The 21,878-nt window shown below is 37.0% G+C and overlaps 2 protein-coding genes across 2 annotated transcripts in view; one reads left to right on the top strand and one right to left on the bottom strand.

Annotated features, from left to right (window-relative positions):
* Positions 1–14,796: 14,796 nt before the first annotated feature.
* Positions 14,797–16,720, bottom strand: LOC108691712. The gene is made up of 3 exons (XM_018199579.1): positions 16,602–16,720; positions 15,423–15,964; positions 14,797–15,227 (listed from the first exon to the last, which is right to left on the bottom strand). Exons 1-3 carry the CDS (start codon positions 16,718–16,720, stop codon positions 14,797–14,799), a joined length of 1,092 nt encoding a protein of 363 aa, XP_018055068.1.
* The window catches only part of LOC108691730 (phosducin-like protein), a 6,514-nt gene continuing 1,241 nt past the window's right edge, over positions 16,606–21,878 (top strand). The window contains exons 1-3 of the mRNA XM_018199603.1: positions 16,606–17,785; positions 17,906–18,129; positions 18,738–19,152. Coding sequence (XP_018055092.1) covers positions 17,923–18,129; positions 18,738–19,152 — 622 coding nt within the window. The 5' untranslated portion in view covers positions 16,606–17,785; positions 17,906–17,922. The remainder of the gene's footprint in view (positions 17,786–17,905; positions 18,130–18,737; positions 19,153–21,878) is intronic.

Here is a 21,878-nt window from a genome sequence, read left to right as displayed (position 1 = left end):
CAGGATATCAATCATGAAACTTTTTTCCTAGGATGAAAAGTAAAAAATTTCTCCATTAATTCTAATAGTTAAAATTTTTCACTTTTCACTTTCCAGGAATAATTAGACTTTCTAGGGATAAAGTTTCATGATTGATACCAAGATATGTTAAACAATTGGAAAACACCTAAAGATTCCACCATGATGGTAAACTGTAGATTTTCAGCGCTAACTGAATTTTGAAACACAGCTAAACAAGAAGAAGAAAGACTATACATTGGAGATTGAAATTGAAATTAAGATTGAAATTAAAATTGATGTCCGACTAACGAGAACAGAGCAGGCTGAGATTGAGATTGCAGATTAAAATATAGGACTCCGTTTATTTTTCCAATCTTAAATCTTAACCAGTAAGCTTCCAGTATTTAAGTCACTTTGGTGACTAACCTCACCAATGTATTGTGTATGTACAAAATAATAAGTTATAAAGGGTTATAAGAAGTACAAACACAGCACAATTAAAACATGTGAGTGCAATTAAATGTGTATTCAATAATTTTTGTTATGTGTGATTCTAGTTATCCGATATTCTTACTAATCTCAATCTTAATTGCTGTTGGATATAATTCATAATGTGATCGAGCAATCTTCAATTTTAATCTCAATCTTAATCTTAAATCAATTTAATCTTATTTCAATTTTCAATGTATAATCTGATCACGGCTTAAGAAGATCAAACTCGAGATCTGAAATTGAGCTGGAAACATGGTGTCGGAAAATCCATGGAAAATTTGGCAAATGTGATTTTAGTACCATCGCGCCTTGGGAACAGTTAGAAATATTGATTGTCTCGTACACATAGGTCACCAGAGAGAAACCTCTCTGGTCATACGTATGTGACCTGTGACCATGTGACAATCAATACTTCTAAGGGATTCCGCAATAAAAGGAACAGGAAACAGAGAATAGAGAATAAGAATTTCAACCTATCAAAAACTGTGTATTCCACAATACATAATTTTTGATAGGTTGAATCATGTATTGCACCTGTCACTTGACGCATTGACGCTCAAAATCAGATAAGGGTAAGATTAAATTGTCATAAAACGTCGATATTTTGACGCGCGCGAATGAAAAAGGTTTCACGTTATATTTTTGTAATTCGCATAAAAAAATAGGTTATATTCACAGTATTGATTTGTTGCAATTTTCAAAAAAATGTGTTCATCATTAATAAAATATTACTAGTGGATGGTAGAATGTACAAACATTATAAAATGAAAGAAATTTTATTCAATATATAATTCTAACGTTAAAATAAAAAGTTTTATAAAATCAATATTTTTAATTGAATGAACTCTTACTACATTGTGGATAAAAATATCTTGAATTACTATCTACAAGAATATTTGAATACTCTGTTACGCAGTTGTGATTAACTATCTCAGCCTCATTTACGATAGTTTCGCCAACTCCACAAGTATTACTCCACAAGTTTTACTAAAACTCTGAAATGAAATTTCTTTCTTGAATACGTTTATTGTATATTGAAGATGTATTATTTAATTGACTAATTTACTAAGTAATACATCTAATGAATCTATTTCACTTCTTTTTAAAAAATAGTTCTTTTTAAAAAATAGCGACGCTTAGAAGTTGGAAAATCTGAACTTCTGAGCGTCAAAACACTGAAACTAACATGACGTCACAAAATTGTCTTGACATTTATCAATTGACGCTCATGAAAAGCATCTTTAGATGTACTACACATTTATACATATGTGTGACTTGTAACAACGTGACAGTCAACAACTCATACTTCTAACTTTTCCCACAAGGCACGATGATTAAAATCACATCTGCCGGATTTTCCATGGATTTTCTTATACCGTGTTTCAAGTTTTTTTTTTCGTGACGAACTTGAATTTGTTTTTCTTATTACTCCGTGAAGAAATTCCACGAATATTGCAACATTACTTCTCTCATACTTTATTCATATTTATAAACAATACGTAAAGCTCTTCTTTAAGTTTGGATTCTTTGTATGTACATCTGGTGTGTCAATGAATTTCTAAACCATTGAAAAATAAAGACGTTCTTTTTGTTTTATTTTTAAAACATAAATATACGTATTAGATGTACAACTTTGCTTCCGCCGTTTTTTTTTCTGAAATTCGAGGCTTTATTGTAAAAAACTGGTTATACATTTATGATTCAAAGTATTGTCCATCGCTGGCCACTACTTTCTCCCATCTTTCGGGTAGCGTACGAATCCCGCGTCGAAAAAACTGGTCATCTTTTGAGACTATTCACGAATCGATCCAATTTTTTACTTCTTCATAAGACCGGAAGTGCTGGTCAGCCAAGCCGTATGCCATTGATCGAAACAAATGATAATCAGAGGGAGCAACGTCTGGAGAATACGGCGGGTGGAGTAGGACTTCCCATTTCAACGTTTCCAAGTATGTCTTGACCACTTCCGCAACATGGGGTCGAGCATTGTCATGCTGCAAAATCACATTATCGTGTCTCTCGTTGTATTGCGGCCGTTTGTCTTTCAATGCTCAGCTCAAACGCATCAATTGCGTTCGATACCGATCGCCTGTGATTGTTTCAGTCGGTTTTAACAGTTCATAATACACTACGCCGAGTTGGTCCCACCAAATACAGAGCATGACTTCGAAGCCGTGAATATTCGGTTTGGCCGTCGACGTGGAAGCATGGCCGGGAACTCCCCATGATTTTATGCGCTTGGGATTATCGTAATGAACCCATTTTTCGTCCCCAGTCACAATGCGATGCAGAAATCCCTTCCGTCTTTGCCTTTCAAGCAGCTGTTCACAAGCAAACAAACGCTGTTCAACATCTGTCGGCTTCAATTCGTACGGTACCCAATTTCCTTGCTTCTGAATCATTCCCATGGCTTGTTGAATCACTCCTAATGATCGTGCAATTCTTCTTGATTTTGACACTAGTCTTGCTCAAGTAATGCCTCCAATTCTGCATCTTCGAAAACCTTCTCTCTTCCACCGCTATGTCGGTCTTCGATGTCAAAATAACCGTTCTTGAAGCGTTGAAATCACTCACGACACGTTCTTTCACTAATAGCGGCCTCACCATAAGTATTTAAGAGCATTCGATGAGCCTCAGCCGCAGATTTCTACATATTGAAGCAAAAAATTAAAACCTCCCGCAAATGACGAGAATTTGGCTCGTAAACTGACATTTTCAATCAAGAATAACTTTATGATGTAGACACAAATCGACTAATGTTTCTATGGGATTATGTTGACAGATGCCCAAGTTTATTGTATGACGTCTATGATCTATTTATTTCGACCATCACTTATCGCTAAAGCCATCTATAGGAAAACGGCGGAAGCAAAGTTGTACACCTAATATAATAAAAGATTTATTATTGATACATAGAAGAAAAGAATTTGAGAAGAGTTCTTTCCATAGAACGACTCATAAGAGTTAATAAAATTCTTTAAAATAATTTATTGATTATTAGTTTATATTTTTAAAAATGCATTTCTTGAATTAAATATTAAGTTAAAAAATCCATCTGATTATATTTTCAATCACAAAACATTTACAAATCTGTTGAAGGTCTAATGGAGAGTGAGATCCAAAATCGATGAAATTATATTTGATGCGTTTTTGCATAAAACGAAAGAATTTGCCAGAAATAAGCTCTATGAACCGAAATATTAAGCATTAAAGTTGATGATTATTAAGATTAGAAAATCTGTCACAGCCCTACAATAGCATTTTCTACATGCATTTCGATCTTATGCACATGCATTTCGTTACTTTTCGGTCCAACAGGCACGAAAATTTAAAATGTATGAAATTTAAAATGGGTTAGAAATATTTCAAGCGGACACTGTCTAGACAACTTTTAGGCGGTTATGTTCCAAATAGGAGGGTAGGATATGTTATTTTTTTTGTTCGGAGTGGCGAACTCAAGCGCTACTGTCCATACATAATTCCGTGGCGCATTGGATATGCATGTGGATTCGCTATGGGACTTTTCTTGCGTAAGTCGTTTGTATAGCGCTTTTTCGCTCTAGGCTGGCGCGAGTTTATGTTTTTGTGCTCTTCTCTATCGTGTCTTTCCGTAAATCACGTTCTCACAGTCTCATGTCGGGGGCATCGGCATGTTGGGACGGGGAGGGGGGGGGGAAGTAGAAGCCGCCGTTAGATCTATAATATCACGTAATGGCTCTTCCCCCTCTCCAATGGAATCGAATTTTCTGCCTTCTCCTTCTTCCTCATCATCTTCCAATTCCGATCCTGGTGCGCATTTGACAGATGCTTCTTCGGACAAGAATATGAACCGAATGCTCACTAATTTGATGGCAGAAGCCGCTAGCAGTAATGGCAGTGGCGCCTCCCCTACCAGCCTTTGTCGTCAACGACAGCCATTAATTCGCCGCTTTCTATGGACATTGATGCTGAGAGATCTAGTCGCAAGTGTAGTGCTGAGGTAACAAGTGAAGAGGTGAGATCGGAAGTTTTAGCCGTCGATCCGCCTCACTTTAAGAATAATTTTTCGAACAATGCATCTGAATCCCACTTGGGATCGGCGCCCGCCAAAACGAGGAATACTTCGATTAATAAATACTCTAAAAATGATATTCCCCCTATGTATACTCGGACAAATCTACGCCGATGCATTTTTGTCTGTACTTTCTCATGTTGTTTCTGAGTCTATCAAGAGTGATATTCTTCTCATTAAGAGGTTTGGCATCGGTAAAGCCATAATAGAGATCAAGACTTCTGATGCGGCTAATCGTTTGATTTCTTATCCTGTCATAAGAATGACCTTCAAGCTTTCATTCTATCCTTTAAAATCTTCCGCATCAGAATTATCAAAGGAATTGATCAGTCTATCTCGATGAACTGTCTCAGAGAAAATCTAACCTCAACAGTCAAAATACTTGATATACAACGCTTAAACAGACGCATGACAATCAACGGCAAGACCACGTGCCCTCGCGAACAGTCTGTATAAAATTCGCAGGACAATCACTCTCGAAGGAGTTTATTTAATACTTTATACAAGGTCGACGCATATATTCCAAAAATCCAAGATTTGTTATGTTATAGAATTGGCCATATCGATCGCGACTGTAAAAGCAACAAATCTAGATGCCTCTTCTGTAGACTCACTAGACAAGAAGATCACTCTTGCTCAACTGATCAGGCGCATGCCAAATCAATGCCATATCAATTGCGAAGGGGATCATCTCGCAATCTCGCACACATGCTCTATCATTATTAAGCATAAGACTCGTGCTAGAAAATATTTCTCTTGTGGAAGCTAGAAAAATAGTTGCTTCTAAGTTTCCTCCCTTCGCCTTCTCACAACTTCTTGATTTTAAATTTAATTTTATTATTAATTTTATTATTAATAATAAATTTTATTATTAATAATAAATTAATAAATTTTATTATAATTTTCGCTTCTTGATTTTAAAAATTTTCCTTACTTCCAAAGTACTTCATACTTATGCTTCTTTTTTTGTGCCAAAATCCTACAACTCTCCTTATACACTCTAGCCTTCCCTCTATGGCACTAGTTTCATATAATAATTTCCAACATCTAGTCCATGACGACTCAAAGGATTCTTTCTCTTCTAACCTTCCTATAAGCTATGCCAAGAAGGTAGTGTCACCGCCTCAGAGACATGATCAACCGACTGTTTCGAGCCTCCCCTCAGGGAAATTATCCATCCGTAAAATAGAGTCTGTTGCAGGAAAATACATAAATTTCTTCCTGCATCATTTCTTTGGATCATTCAACTTAACAAACAAATCAGAATACTCTCAGGATCATAGATCTTCTGCTTGCATTCAATGACCGTAATGATACTAAATGCGATGCGAAGCATTATTACTCACTCAAAGGAGCAAGCGATAAAAAGCCTCCATGTCCACTACCCTTAGAGAAATCGACTTCAAATATAGATATTATCATTCAGAAGATTATAAGCTTCGATGAGAACTGTGAATCTCTGATTAACATTCTTGTTATTATTAGCATAATTTCCTCCATTATTTCTCTACTACAAAAAATCTTCTAAATTCTATCCATTTGGTTATTATTCCGAATCTCTCACTGACTTATAAGTAATCTACATTCCTTCTCTCTTAGTAATGCTGATCTACTAGCAAGATATAGTAATCACCTTCACCCGCAATAAGCATTCACAATCTATTAGAATCCTACAATGGAATTGCTGCGGCATTCGTGGCAAACTTCTTTAGTTACAACATATCAATCGATATGTTTAATGTTTTCTACTTGCAAGATACCCTGCTTTATCCAATCACACCTTTTTGACTTTCGCCTTTTAAAGTTATTAGAAAGGATTCAGAGAGCTCTGGCTAGAGAGAAATCTGTATCCTGTTAAGGAATAACATCATATTCAGTCATTTGAATCTTTCGAATTTACATTCTTTGGTAAAAGTACAAAGTACAGCAATCAATCTCAATGATGAGCAACTAACCGTTATTAACATCTACCATCATCCGAACCAACATACATCTCAAGAATAGTTCAAACTTTCTCAAACTCTTAATAAGTACAAGAAGTACACGCTCATAGGATTTTAATGCGCATTATATCTCTTGGGGATGTTCCAAATCCGATCGTCCCGGCAGGGTCGGACTTCTAAGCATGATAGATGTAAATAGAACCTGCATTATGAATGATGGTAATCTTACGCTCTTCCCCGCCGAGGACAAACAAATCTGTAATTGACATCACCATTACTTCTGCTGATTTGGCATCACTATGTAAAATCATTACTGAATCGGACACCTTTGGCAGTGATCATTTCCCTATTAACATAACCATTGGCGGCTCCTCTTGTCCGACATGTCTTTCTATACAAATTAATCCTTGATACGAACAAAGCTAACAAATTACATCATTATTTATTATCTACTTCCGAGGAATTTTTTAGCAAGGTCCCTATGGACTCTACTGAGGCATATGAATATTTTGCAGAATCATTTACGAAGTCTTACGAGATTGCTCTTCTCAGAAAAGCAACGACTTCCCAGGTCATTCCCGGCTCCCAGTGACAGAATCCTCCTTGATAGACGGAAGAATGCTCCAATGCCAGTTTAAGTCGCAAAAATGCCGCAAAAATCTATCAGCAGTGCTCATTTATTATCGAAAATTTTCTTTCATTCAAGAAAGCGAGAGCGTCATGCATTAGGACTTTATATAAGATCAAGAAGAGGCAAAGAAATTTGTGGAATCATTTGACTGTAAGATTTCTACCAGTGACATATGATTTAGTTAAAGCCTTCAAAAGATATAATCTATCAGAACCTTCTAGTGTAATTTCAGATGACGACAGGCAGAATAATTTTCTAGAAAAAGCCAAGGATAAAATCTATCCTCTTTTCTATCCTACGAATAATGGTAAAAGCTTGTCATCAATGATTGCAGAAGACCATTTCACCATCGGAGAAAGTTTTCAAAGATCTGGATTGTCTCTTTTCAATCAATGAGTTCAACATCGCTTTATCACAATCTAGAAAAAATTCTTCTCCAAGTCTAGATCAAATCAGTTATGCTATGCTTTTTGCTTTACTGACTAAATACAAAGAACTTTTTCTGAACTTATTCAACCGCTTTTTAGAGAAGACAAATAATTCTGGTTTTCGTCCATCCTTCATCTCACTTCTATTATGTGCCTTCAAAATCTTTGAGAAGATTGTCTATTTAAGGCTGCAATGGCTGGGGAAACGCAGGCGATCTTACCACAAGAATAAATGGGCTTTAGACCTAACAGGTCGTGCACAGACAGCTTGGTTATTCTCACAAACAACATCTATACAAGTTTTCTGGCTCATGAAGTCGCAGTAGCTTTCTTGGACATAACTGGCGCTTTTGACAATGTGCTCCCTGAAGTGGTCCTTTGACTCAAAAAATTGGAGTTCCCACAAGACTTCGCAAATTCATAGAAAACATTATCACTCATAGAAATGTACACTTTGTTGAGAAGGGTCTCAGCGAGGCTTATTCTGTATATAAGGGAACTCTTTAAGATTCGACGCTCAGCCCGCTATTTTTCAACATTAGTGTTCGCGAGATGAATCTTTAACTACACCCTGGAACTAACCTGCAATATGCGGACGTGATCTATTCTTCTTCGAAACAAGTCGGAGAAGCTGTTGCTAACCTTTAATCTTCACTTAACATGATTTATTTGTACCTTTCGAACAAAGGGCTGGAATCACTAACCAAATCCAATTGGATCTTATTTTCCAACAGAAAGTGTTCCCTTAAAGAAGATTTTACCTTCAAAATCTTTATCAACAATCACTTAGTGGAAAGAATCCTTAACGTAAGATTACTGCCTTGGAGTAACGTAAGATGGGCGTTATTTTGGATTGCAGACTCAAGAAGATCATTTCAAGCAGATCATCAAAAAAAAAAAAAATCACTGATTAACGTCCTATCATCTTTAGCAGCGATTGGGTTCCCACCCTTAGCTCTTACTCACCATCTATAGAGCTTTTTAGAAGATCCATCGAATATGGTTGTCAGTTTTTTGTTCTTCAGAATAAAAAAATCGCTTCTCTCCTATAGCTAGAAAGACTCCAATACAAAGCGATTAGAATCGCCCTAAATTACAGTCTACACCCATCAACGTCTTTCTATTTGAAGCCAAGGAATTCTCGCTTCAGCTTCGCTTTATTATTATGTCCGAAAGATACGTGTTGAAATCTATGTCTAGGAATAATAATCCAATCATCCGCAGCTTCAGCTCCATGGAAAGGACAGCTTTGTCGCGAGGAGAGATCAAGTGCTATCTCAGTATCGCTATCCTTCAAATATTACATCCTTAATAAATATGCTTGTAATAACACCTTTTCACTCCACCTTTCACCTTGCATTTGAAACTTCCTATTCCGATTTTATTCTCCGACTAGATTATAAGCAAATTATTTCAGACAACAAGAAGAAAGCCGATTGTGCTGTTAAACAGGAATTCTTAGACAACTCCATTGATCTTCATGACTCAGCTATTACTTTCTATACAGACGGTTCCAAAAAAATGGAAGAGCAGGGGTACATAGGGTCTGCAATTTACTCTCTGAAGTTCGGAGTCAGTTTCCGATATATATTGACTTCAGAAGCTACCATGGCTTTACAGCGGAGGCCTGGGCGATCCTCCAATCACTTATTTTAATTCAGGACACTGGTTACTCCAAGGCAGTAATTTTTTCTGACTCTAAGAGCGTCCTGAAATCTATTGGTTCGAATAGACTTATTAATTCTATTTATACCATACACTGGATCAAGCGTCTCCTCGCTATCTCTTATAATAGGGGATCCCGATTCATCGTAGTATTTCAGGCAATGAAATAATGAATAAGGCAGGTCAAGAAGGCCGCCTTAAAAGGGAAAAGAGACAACTTTAAACTCCCTACTTCTGATTCTGAAAACCAATAAAATGTCAGTTGCTCGTTTCGAAGACGCTTCAAAAACTACAGAACAACATTACACCTCGTTTTATCCTAACTCCTCTAATATGATATGGTACCAAAAAAAGTCACTCAACTGCCAGGAGACTCTCTTAACTAACAGACTTCGCTACTATTATAACTTAACTATTACAACTTAAATTTCAACTTGCATAGAAAAAACATGGTGGATTTCCTTTGTACGTGCGGTAACCCTAAACAGGATGCCAACCATATAATTTTTTATTGCGGTATCCTTATATCGCGGTAGGTTCGCCTCCCTTAGTAAATTTATTAAGAAAACTTTTTCTCGCTACCCTAATGACATTTTCTCTATGTTTATAGACTCTCAGGTTAAAATTTGCAGACTTCTCTTCTTTTTCAAATCTTTGCAACTATTGATCTGAACTCCCCTTTTTGCTTTCCCTTTCTCCTTCTCTCTCTTTCCTTTTCGGTGTCCGAATGTGGTCGGTCAGGAGTAGAGAGATCCTATATATGGGAGAAACGACATCAGTCGCGATTTCTGATTGGTGTTATCCCCCACCTAATTAAAGCAACCTTATTGTGCTCGCAGTGAAGAGTTGTCACATGTTTCTTTTCTACAGCTGAACTGATATATACACATATCTAAAATAGGTATGTAAAATAGGTATCTTTGTGTATTTACGAAATACTTCCTGACAAAATAGAAACATAATTATGTTAAAAAAATACATAACGTTATTGCAATAATACATTCAATAAAATTATAAAACTAATAGTATACAATATGCCGTTTATCTTTTTGTGTCACATTTTTAATTGCTATATTATTTAATTGCTATATTATTCAAGAAGAAAAGACAAAAACATTAATACTTACTTAACCTCATCCTGACGGAGTTCATGATTTTTACAATGAAGTAAATAGTTTCATAGGAACTGGTCAGCTGATCAATTGGAGCGGATTAAATATGGCGATGCTGAATATGTACTAAAGGTAGTAATAGGGAATGAATGTCGCTTCTCTCATATATAGGACTTTAGCCGGGAGCGATGTGGTTTCGCTTGACTCGGTTCGCCCTAGGTGGTGCGTGGGTCCCATGATGGTTTTTTACCGGACAGAGAGGGGGGGGGGAGAGATTGACGCTCTTTCTAATTCTAATTCTTTCCATCTCTACGGTTTAATTCCTGTGGAAGGTTGGAGGTGTCTGGGAAGCGACTGGCCAAATTTACCTCGTCAACGAGGACCAGGGCCATTAATTACAAAAGATTGTCCACACATCCTACTGTCCACATGAGTTATAATTTATTTAGGATAGAAAAATTGTTAAATACGTATACTTATTTTGTTAACTTTTTTTGCTTCTTAGCTACCTGTTGGCGATCTTGCTGCGTGCACGATGAATTTGTGATGACACAGCCATGCGATCACCGTCCAAGCGTTTCCCGCGGTATAATTGCTTCGAAGGCACTTGGTCGAAAAAAATAAGATTTTCCCTGCTTTCCAAATTTTATTCAAACAGACCTCAAATGTGGGCGAACGTGTTTTACAGTAGATGCGGAAAGGATTTCAACGGTAGCGCAGTAATACTTGTTCACCACGAGACGAGACACGTGTTGTTGACAAGACAGAGCGGCCATAATCTGAGTGTTTTAGATCGATTACGCGCGACGCATGCGTCGCTTAACAATCGATATCTCGTGGATTGATCGATTTATCGATGTGATTAGACGATATAACTGGTCGCCGTAAAGGGGGTACCAAACATGCCGCTCGCTTTGAAAGGGTTGACTTTCAATGTGACATACAAGTATGAGTTCGTTAGCGTAACATAAAAGGCGAATTGCTCTGATGCGATTTAATATCGTATTTAGTTATTGCACTGAAAATCAACAAGGGTTAACATCTAAGTATGCAAACTGAAAAACAATATAATAAGTCATTCTTATTTTAAGAGAAGCTTGCGTGAGATATAATTAGAAGGTAACAGCTAAAGACACTTAAATGACACTAAATGTTTGATAATGCATGAACTAGGCTTCAATTGGTAATATTATTTAGACAGTGGCCTTATGTAGGAACTCTTGGCAATCTTCACGGTTGCGGTGCACGCAATGTCGTCCGGGATTGGGATGAACCTCCTGGATCCGCCCCATTGAAGTGGGATTAGGTTCTGCCTTATGAGCACAAGTTGATTAATTGACAACTGAGTCCCTTGTTAGCCATCCATTTGATTCGGACTTTTAGAGAGTGAAGATATTCATTACTCCACCTGCGCCAAAAATGTTGCCAGATTTGCTCTACGCATTGCTACTGCAGCAGTCTATTTTCGTTGACGTCGCTCAAGTCAACACAAGGAAGACCATTTAAAGTCGTACCAACCAAGAAATGTCTCGGACTTAGGTACGCTAGATCGTAAGAGTCGGCGCTTAACGGTAAGAGGGGACGCGAATTGAGGATAGCCTCTATTTCACAGAAGGTCGTTTGCATTTCCTCAAAGATCAAATGAGCCTTGCCCACGATCCGAATCATGTGATATTTGGCAGATTTTACGGCTGCCTCCCATAAACCTCCAAAATGGGGTGCATTAGGCGGGATGAAGCTCCATGAAATTTCCAATTCGCACAGAAAATCTTTAATCTTGGACTGTTGATCATTATATATGTCGTATTCTTGACTTTGTCTATGAGCGACCACGAAGGTGGTCCGAATACATGTGCGCGGGTCTACCGCTACGCGAAATGAATCGCTTAAAAGCGGCAATAAAGGCTTCGGACGTAAGGTCACTTATTAATTCTAGGTGGATCGACTTCGTGGCGAAGCACACAAAAAGCGAAACATACGCTTTGTGACTCCGCACGTTTCGACGATTTCCCTCACGTAACAAGAGCGGCATAGTCTACATCGCAGCGAGAAAAAGGTCTAGAGACGTTAACTCGGCTGGCCGGTAATGAGCCCATTAAGGCCTCTGATTGATTAGCCCTAAAATAAGTTATACATTTTTGTATCATTCCACGTACGGTGGATCGCAATGATAGCGACCAAAAGCGCTGGCCCACGAAAGCTATCGTGACTTGCAAACCCGCGTGTAAGTTTCGTGTGTGTTCACGCTCTATAATATGCTAAATTAATATGTGTTTGCGTGGCAGGAGAATTAGATGGCACGCATTGAACGCGAGATTTGAATTTTTCAACCTCTCGCCAACTCGCATTTGTCTACTTTCATCTAAGAACGGAGACAGCGATAAGATATCACTAGAAGCGTTTACAATTTCGCTCTTGATAGTGCTTGATATTCGCAATAGAACGCTCGCTGTTGCATCGTTCCGCAAATATAATTTAAAGCGGTAAATATTTCAACGGGGGATATGAAAGTAGATACTGCGTATCTCCCGGTGTATCTTGGATAATCTTAAACAATACACTATGATGCGATATTTTTTTAAATTGGAATACTTATTTAGCAAGTCGTCGATGATGCAAGGATGAGAAGTGGAAGCGGCTACGCGGATTTTCCTTTGTTCGGGAAGATCATTGTTTAAACACGTGAAGACACTGGGCGGCCAGAGTTTTTCATCCCATTTTAGAAATTCGGGGCCACCTCTTAGCATTGATCAAGTCACAGGGATTTAGCCCTCGCGACAATGTATCGGCAGGGTTGTCGGAGTATACGACATGATGCGTTTGATATTTGTTAGGCGCTGAATTTCACCCACTCTATTTGCCACAAAAACTGACCATCATCGCGAGGGAGAAGTTATTCAGTTTAATGCAATTCTATGGTTGTTGAATCCGACCATAGAAGTCGGGCATTAGAGAGTTCCAAGAACTCTCTAACCATGTTGATTAATCACGCCAATAGTAAGGCGGCCGATAGCTCTAATCGCGGTAACGAGACGGTCTTGAGTGGCGTGACGCGAGACTTTGAGCACAGTAACTTGGAATGATGGTCGGTTGAGACCGAGCTTGGTGCGAAGGTATATGCAGGCTCCGAACGCGCGTTGGCTGGCGTCGCAAAATCCGTGCATTTCCACGATTGGTTGATGGACATTGAGTTTAACGCATCGAGGAATTCTTAATTAATTCAAATCACTCATCTGTTCTGAAAGAAATCCAATGAGTGTGAATGTCCTGAGGAACGGACTCGTCTCAATGGATGGCCAATTGCCACAAATCTTGCAAGATGAATTTTGCGATCACAATGACTGGATCCAAAAGGCCCAGAAGATCGAACAATTTAGCGACTTCGGAAAGTCGTTTTGATACAACATGAGCTTCTATATCAAGCTTGCAGAGAAATTGGAACATATCCTGGCACTGATTTCACTGTATACCCAGAATACATGAGTCCGCAAAATTATCTCTGATACTGGCATGATTGTCTATTTCCAATAGTTCAAGGTAGTTCGAGGCCCATTTGCTTAACTCGAATGCTCCTAATTTTAATAGCTGAATGGTTTCATCGCGAATTAGTTTTAATTCGTCGTCCGGTGAGCATGTCATCGACATAAAAATCCCGAAGAACACATGTTGAACCGCGAGTGAATTGATGAGCGTGCTGCTCAGTCAAATGCTTAAGGCACCTAGTGGCCAGAAATGACGCGGAAGCTATACCGTAAGTGACGGTAGTGAGTTCGTACGTATCGACATTAGCAGAGAAATCATCGCGCCAGAGAATTCTCTGCAGACGCGTCTGGAACGGATGCACTAAAATCTGCCGATACATTTTTATGATGTCAGCGGTGATGACATAAATGAAAAAATGGAAGCGCATTAAAATTGAGATCAAATCTTGTTGAACAGTCGGTCCCATTAGAAGCGCATCATTTAACGATACGTCGGAACTGCGGCAAGATGCATCGAATACAATATGGATTTTCGATGTTTGCTCGACCGTTTTGAAGACGCAATGATGGGGAAGATAAAACGATATTGTTTCTTCCGCAGTGGGCTCTAGGCGTCACATATGTCCCAGCGATAAATATTCGTCGAGAAACGCCGCGTATTGAATTTTAAGCGTAGGGTCGTGCTTGAAACGTCTCTCGATGCCCCTCAATCGCTTGAGAGCAGACTCACGCGAATCGCCAATTATTTAACATTTGCTCTCTGACTGGAAGCTTGACTGTATATCTATTCTGAGAATTTTGAGACACGTTGTCTAAAAAGTGACGCTCGCAAATATTTTCCTCCATTGTGTAATTGTCTGGTTGAGCAGAAATGTCGTCCATTTGCCAGGCACGATTGACATGTTCGTATAATTCCGCATTAGTTACGGACGCGTGAACCTTTGAAGCGGTCGATATGGTGCTGCTCAAACGACCGCCAAAATCCAGCTCAATCATGTTTTTTGGAGAGTTGGGTGCTTATCTGAAGACTTGACTTGACCAATGCATATCAGATTCCAAAACAACTCTGCTCCGATCAAAAGATCAATATCCGACGATATGTGAAATTGTGGATCAGCTAAACGAATGTTGCGCGAAAACTTAAATTTGTCCCGCTCCGAAGAAACCGCCGGAATTTTATTAGTAACCTGATCAGTAACGTTGCATTCGATAGCCGCGATGTACGAGTTGAGTCGCGATTGTAATTTGATTCTAACCACGTGATTGGACGAGGTTACCGTGCCGGAAATCGAGACATTTAATGGACGCGTTTCTAAACTGAGAACTTTCACAAATTTCTTGGATACGAAGTTCGCTTGCGATCCGCAACCCAACAAAGCTCGACACGTCTTGCGCGAGTCGTCACCGTCACAAATGAGCACAACTGCAGTCAAAAGCATGACTTGTTCATTATTAAATGATCCTGAAGCATGAGTCGCTAGGACGGAGGGGGGAGGAGTTGCCTTAGATGCAACTTCCTTATCGTATTATTAGTCGATGGGGTTCGCGGCTAAGGGCATATGAAGCAGCGTATTGTGCTTTGTCTGACAAACCTTGCATTGATTAGAAATGCATTTACTTGATGCATGAGAAGAGAAGTGCAAGCAATTGACGCAAAGTTTGCGACTGTGAATTTCCTCGACCCTTTGTGATACTGGAAGTGCCACGAAGGTTTTGCAATAATAAATGACGTGATCTCCTTGACAGAAGTGGCATTTAGATTTAACGGTAGCCGCGCACGACGATGACCACTTAACATTTGGCTGCGATTTTGCCTCGACCTTCTTTGCAGAAGTGCTAGCCCTTGTGATAGCCTCGAGTACCTGATATCGATGAGCGATAAAATTTAACAGCTGTTTAAGCGACGGCAACTCGTTGCCTGTTAAGAAAGTTTCCCACTCGCGTAATGTGAGCGAGTCAAGTTTAGAGGTTAGAATGAGGACGAGAAGATCATCCCAATGCGTCGTGGGATGCTTCAATGCCTGAAGGGCGTGCAAATGTTTCTCAGCGCCGTCAGAGATTCTTCTGAGATCGATTGTATTTTCCTTTGTCATAGTTAGCAAATCCATTATAGTCTTGACGTGAGTTTGAACAATCACGCGCTTGTTGTCATATCGCTCTCTGAGAATTGACCACGCGACATCATAATTAGCGTCCGACAAATTCTAATGAATTGATACAGCGTTTGCATCGCCGGTGAGTGACGCTCGTAGATACTGAAATCTTTACGTATTTGAGAGTGAGGTGTTGGAATGGATAACCAGTTGAATGTATTGAAAAACGGGAACTATTCATCATATTTGCCGGAAAATGTTGGTAAATTTAACTTAGGCAACCGAATGTGCGTACTACGATCTGAGCGAACACTTGAAGATGGAGAAATTTAGACGTTTGCAATGTCGGCGAAGAGGAAATGAGCTCACGGATCTTAGCAGATAACGCATAGAAACCGTCTCGATCGCAGCTTTCGGACTCATCTAATGATTCTAGACGCAATTGTACCTCATTATATTCCGCCTAATAGTGCTCGAGTTTCGCCTTCCACTCTTCGAGATGAACCACTATTGATGGGCTAATGGCGGCGAGTGACTCTACATAAGTTCTGATAAGCGTACATGATGCCTTTATGGTCGCGCGTTGTCGCTTAAGTATCGCCGCTTCTGATTGGTCGATTATCTTGAATGCAAATACGAACGCGTGTACGCAACGGACGCGGAGAAGGGAACTTGGTTGGCAACGGAGCAATGGTCTTCCTTACCTTGTTAAGCACGCAATTAATCCTAGAAGAGAATGCGATAGATGCCTTCCAATGGAATGGAAACGTTCCTCTCGCAAATGTTGCGCCGTTGAGGAACTTCCGTTGCAAGTCATCTGCATTGGGCTTTGTTTTTCGCCGTCGACAGGATTTCGCTTGCAAAACATTGATTTTGCGTCAGGATGACGTAATATGAGCCGGGCTGCGTCTCTGATGCTTAACGGGCCTTGCGGCTGCTTTATTGAATTGTGTGCTGTCGTTTATACTGATTGCTGCTACTGCGACGCTTGTCTCGTCTCGATGAGATACTCTTGTCTGACTGCCAAATTGCTGCTCGCCTTCACTGAGGCCAAATACTTGACAGAATCCGGCTTAAAGGACCAAAGAAATGTGGCGATCTTGCTGCGTGCACGATGAATTTGTGATGGCACGCGATCCCATGCGATCACCGTCCAAGCGTTTCCCGCGGTATAATTGCTTCGAGGGCACTTGATCGAGAAAAATGAGATTTTCCCTGCTTTCCAAATTTTATTCAAACAAACTTCAAATGCGGGCGAACGTGTTTTATAATAGATGCGGAAAGGATTTCAACGGTAGAGCGGTAATATTTGTTCACCACGAGGCGAGACACGTGCTGTCGACGAGATAGAGTGGTCATAATAAGTTGAGTGTTTTAGATCGATTACGCGCGACACATGCGTCGCTTAACAATCGACATCTCATAGATTGATCGATTTTTTATCGATGTAATTAGACGATATGACTGGATGCCGTAAACAATAGAGGTACCGAACACTACCCATGTGAACAGTAAGGTTTATAGACAGTAGCGCTTGGGTTCGGGGGTCAGGAGGGACATAGCCGCCCCGAACAAAAAAAAACATCCTATCCGTTTGGAACCTAATCGCCTAGAAGTTGCAACCTAGACAATGTTCGTTTAAAACCTTTCTAACCCATTTTAAATTTCGTGCCTGTTGGAAAAGTAACGAAACGCATGCGCATGAGATCAAAGATGCAAAAATGCATGTAGAAGGTGATTGTAGGACTGTGACAGATTTTCTAACCTCAATAGTCATCAATTTTAAGGCATAATATCTTGATTCGCGAGGCCGAACGCTTCTTTCTGATAGATTCTTTTATTTTATGCAAAAACGCGTCGAATGAATATAATTTCATCGATTTTTGAGGTGATCACCCTTCATTAGATCTTTACCGCAAATCTTAATTTTAAGCGGTATTCAAAAATAGTCAAAAGTCCAAATAAGTTTCTGTTACATATTTAATTTAATCTATTATTTTGTACAAAGTTTAAAATTCCAACATCATGTCAACATTGGAGGATAAAATTTTGGGAGAAAAATTACACTACTACTGCAGCAGTTCTAGCGAAGATGACGGAAATGATTCTGGAGATTCCGATAAAGAATGTAATGATGTCAAATATACTGACAATACTGCACAATATGATGCACCTTCATATTCGGAATGGGATGGAACTTCTAGTAACACAGGACCTAAAGGTGTTATAAAGGTATAATTGGACACACACACACACACACACACACACACACACACACACACACACACACACACATATATATAGTAAAAAAAATAATGTTGAAAAGGATACGAGCCAAGTACAATAAATTCATTATTAATGATATATTTTGACATAAAAGTTACAAATGAAAAGCGTTACAAGAACAAATGTTTCAACTCCGATTGGATCATTATCAATGTTAAACATGTAATCAATTAAATATAAATATAATAAAAATTATTAACAGTTCATTATAAAAATAATAAATGGAATAAAATACAAACTTATATCTGAATAATAAAAAAATGGTATAGCGATTCACTTATAACTTTTATGTCAATATATATTATTAATACTGAATTTATTATATTTGGCTTATAGCCTTTTTCAATATTATTTCTTTTAATTTTTATTACTTGAGCCTATTATGTATTTTATATATATAGTGTTTATTATAATTAAATTTTGATTATAGAAAGATATAAAAATTTAGAAATATCAAATTGATGTATATATGCATATACATACATATATATTTAAGTTTCATTGTCAATTAAACATTTAATATTTAATGTTAATGCGAAATATGTTCTTGGAAGGATTGGCAGCGATATAAACAGTTAGAAACAGAAAAACGAGAATCACAAGAGAAAGAAAGATTACAATTGATCAACAAATTGAGTTTAACGTGCCGCAGTACTTTAGATGAAGAAAAGGAAAAACTGAATGAGACAGATCCAGAATTGGCAAATTTATTAACTGATGAATTTCTTCTAGAATATCAGAAACAAAGAATGAAAGAAATGCTTGCAAAAACAGAAAAACTTTGTTTTGGAAGAGTTATCGATTTGGAAAACACAGATCAGTTTCTACAAGCTATTGATGGAGAAGACAAATCAGTAATTATTATCGTTCACATTTACGAGGATAATGTATCTGGCTGCGAAGCCATGAATGGATGTTTAATATCTCTTGCAGAAGAATATCCATACATCAAATTTTGTAAAATTCTAGGTTTGTTAATTTTGAGATTATATAAAAGTAATGTGACTTCCACTGTCAACGTCATTAATTATGTGTACACGTGCGCGCGCATGCGCGCACGCGCACACACACACACACACACACACACACACACACGATATTTAACGGTCCGCACGATTTTTTAGATACTTTCGATAGTTAAAAAAAAGATTGAAGGATGAATATATTCATCTATTTTATATAGGCTACAACATGCGATAAAACAATTAAAAAAAGATTTTTTTCATAAGGGAATCAAAGTCATCTTAAATTTTTTAAATAGCATCATACAATTTTTTTCTATAATATTGTTGGAGTCTTCAAGATGAATTCAAATCAGTCGAAATATCACTTTTTTAATGTTTTATTGATTTTATTGCATATTTTATTAAATAAATACATGTATATACACATATATGTATCTATATATGTATGTTCTATGCTCTGATCAGAAGTTGTAAGTATTGCTGTTACAAATAATATTACAAATTTAATATTAAGTATCAATGAAATCAGTGAAACATTAATAAAAGCAACATTTCGATAGTAATTTGAATTTGTCTTGAAGATTCCTACTATATTATGGAAAAAAATTGTATGATACTATTTAATAAATTTAAAATGACTTTGATTTTATGAAAAAAATTTTTTTTAATTCAATATATGAGCAATAAGAATATTAACATAGCGCGGAAATTTGCATAAATTTCAATATAATTAACCAATAATGTCTACATAGAATATAAATGTACAATAATTGTCTATACCATCTTATTTGAACGTTTTAGTTTTCTTCAAACCATCAGCAAATCCATAAATACTTATCGTAGATGTCTTGACAAAATTGTGATAATGTTGAAATTCAAAATCTATGTAAAACTGAGGATGAGCATTCTCTTTCTAGTTGGGAATAGCCGTAATTTGTCTCTTTATTAAAAAGCCAAATGACTGACTAAAGAACAAATTATACAAAGAAATTAATTACATTGTTGTGTTTTCAATATATTGTACTACCTTTATTCTCCACAGATTACAATTCCAAATATAGGAAGTCAAGTTATGTAAAAGCAACAAGAAATATAATAAGACTTAGTTTTACATTATACGATTTAAAATTATAACATTTGTTATCGCAATGGGAATCAGACAAGTAATGACCGTCAAAATTTTATTTTGCGAGCCACGTCCGTAGAGAATAATACTTATGATAAGTCAAACTAATCTAATGTCAATATTTAAAAATAAAACAAAAATTAGTTAAAGGCGAATACATAAAGTCACTATTTGAATCTTTCCAAAATATTCACATACGAATAGTGCAGAAATTCTGTACCTGATTGTAATTCAAACTGTTTGATTGCAATTAAATATTCAGCATTTCCAATATGAGTTTCTTACTTAATTTTCTTTCTATGTTCAAGAGTTTATATTCTCAAGCTGCCATTCAAAAGCTGCTGATGATAGTTTGAAGAAAACCGAAACGTTCAAATAAGATGGTACAGACAATTATTGTACATTTATATTCTATGTAGACATTATTGGTTAATTATATTGAAATTTGCGCATCAATTTCCGCTGTGTTAATGCTTTTATTGTCCATACATTTTATTATATTTTTTAATTTTCCGATTTAAAATTTTGTATTTTTAAAATTCTTTTATCGCATGTTGCAGCCTACACAAAATATATTCATCTTATATTCTTTTAAATTTGTTTTAACTGTCGGAAGTATCTTAAAAATCGTGCGTTACGCTAAATACTATATATATATATATGTATATAATTATATAGTGTATACGAGGATGTTCCGTAAATTTTGGCCAATCACTTTTGTATAAATAGAATGGACTAAACTGAGTCGAAAAGTCCTCTACCATTTTGCAATTTTCGCAATAGTTAACAAGATATTAATTGAGATACTAAAAATTGCCAATTATTGATCTTGAATAATTTTTATTACTTAATTATTTATTATTAATATTTATTTATTTAAAATATTATCAACTTTACAAAAAAACTGAAAATAAAAATCATTTATTTTCTTCTCATAGAACTCTTAAACATTTTTTCAGAATTTTTTATCAACTTTTTAGTACTGCATTTTTTATTTTTACCAACATGAGAAAATACGATATTAAAAAATTTTGAAAAATTCTCAGAACTTTATGTAAATAAAGTATATTTTGATTATGGTCTACAATAAAAATTGTCGATCCAATGAGCAAAAAAAAATCAAAATTACACGGTAATAAATATTGAAATGGCGATTTTTTTTTATTTGGACCGTAATCAAAATTTACACAGAATAGGCTTATAACGCATTCAATTTCGAGCAAATTTAAAAAAACATTAAAATTGGTGCGTCGGTCGAATTTCACTATGCAGGATCTTAAAATTGGGAATTTTTCTTTTAAATATTTCTTTTAAAATTTTATTCTTTTGATAGTTGTCAAATTATTATCGATCGATATATATATAATTCTATTTAAAAAAGTGCAGGTCACTTTCATACCTTTTTGATGCCTCTACCAAAAAAAAACATAACCAAAATATGACTCCCTCGAAACCATTTCATTTGAAATTTTTTTATATCGAAAAAAAGCGAGATTTTTCGGATGGTCGATTTAAGTGGATCATCTTGTACGCACGCACCGCGCGCGCAGTTTGAAATTTAAATGTTAACACTTCGGGAGCGTATAAACTAAAAAAAAGTCCTA

The sequence above is a fragment of the Atta colombica genome, unplaced genomic scaffold (genome assembly GCF_001594045.1).
Source record: "Atta colombica isolate Treedump-2 unplaced genomic scaffold, Acol1.0 scaffold51, whole genome shotgun sequence".
Lineage (NCBI taxonomy): Eukaryota > Metazoa > Arthropoda > Insecta > Hymenoptera > Formicidae > Atta > Atta colombica.
Note: the sequence above shows the minus strand (reverse complement) of the source record. Positions and strands in the feature narration are given on the sequence as shown.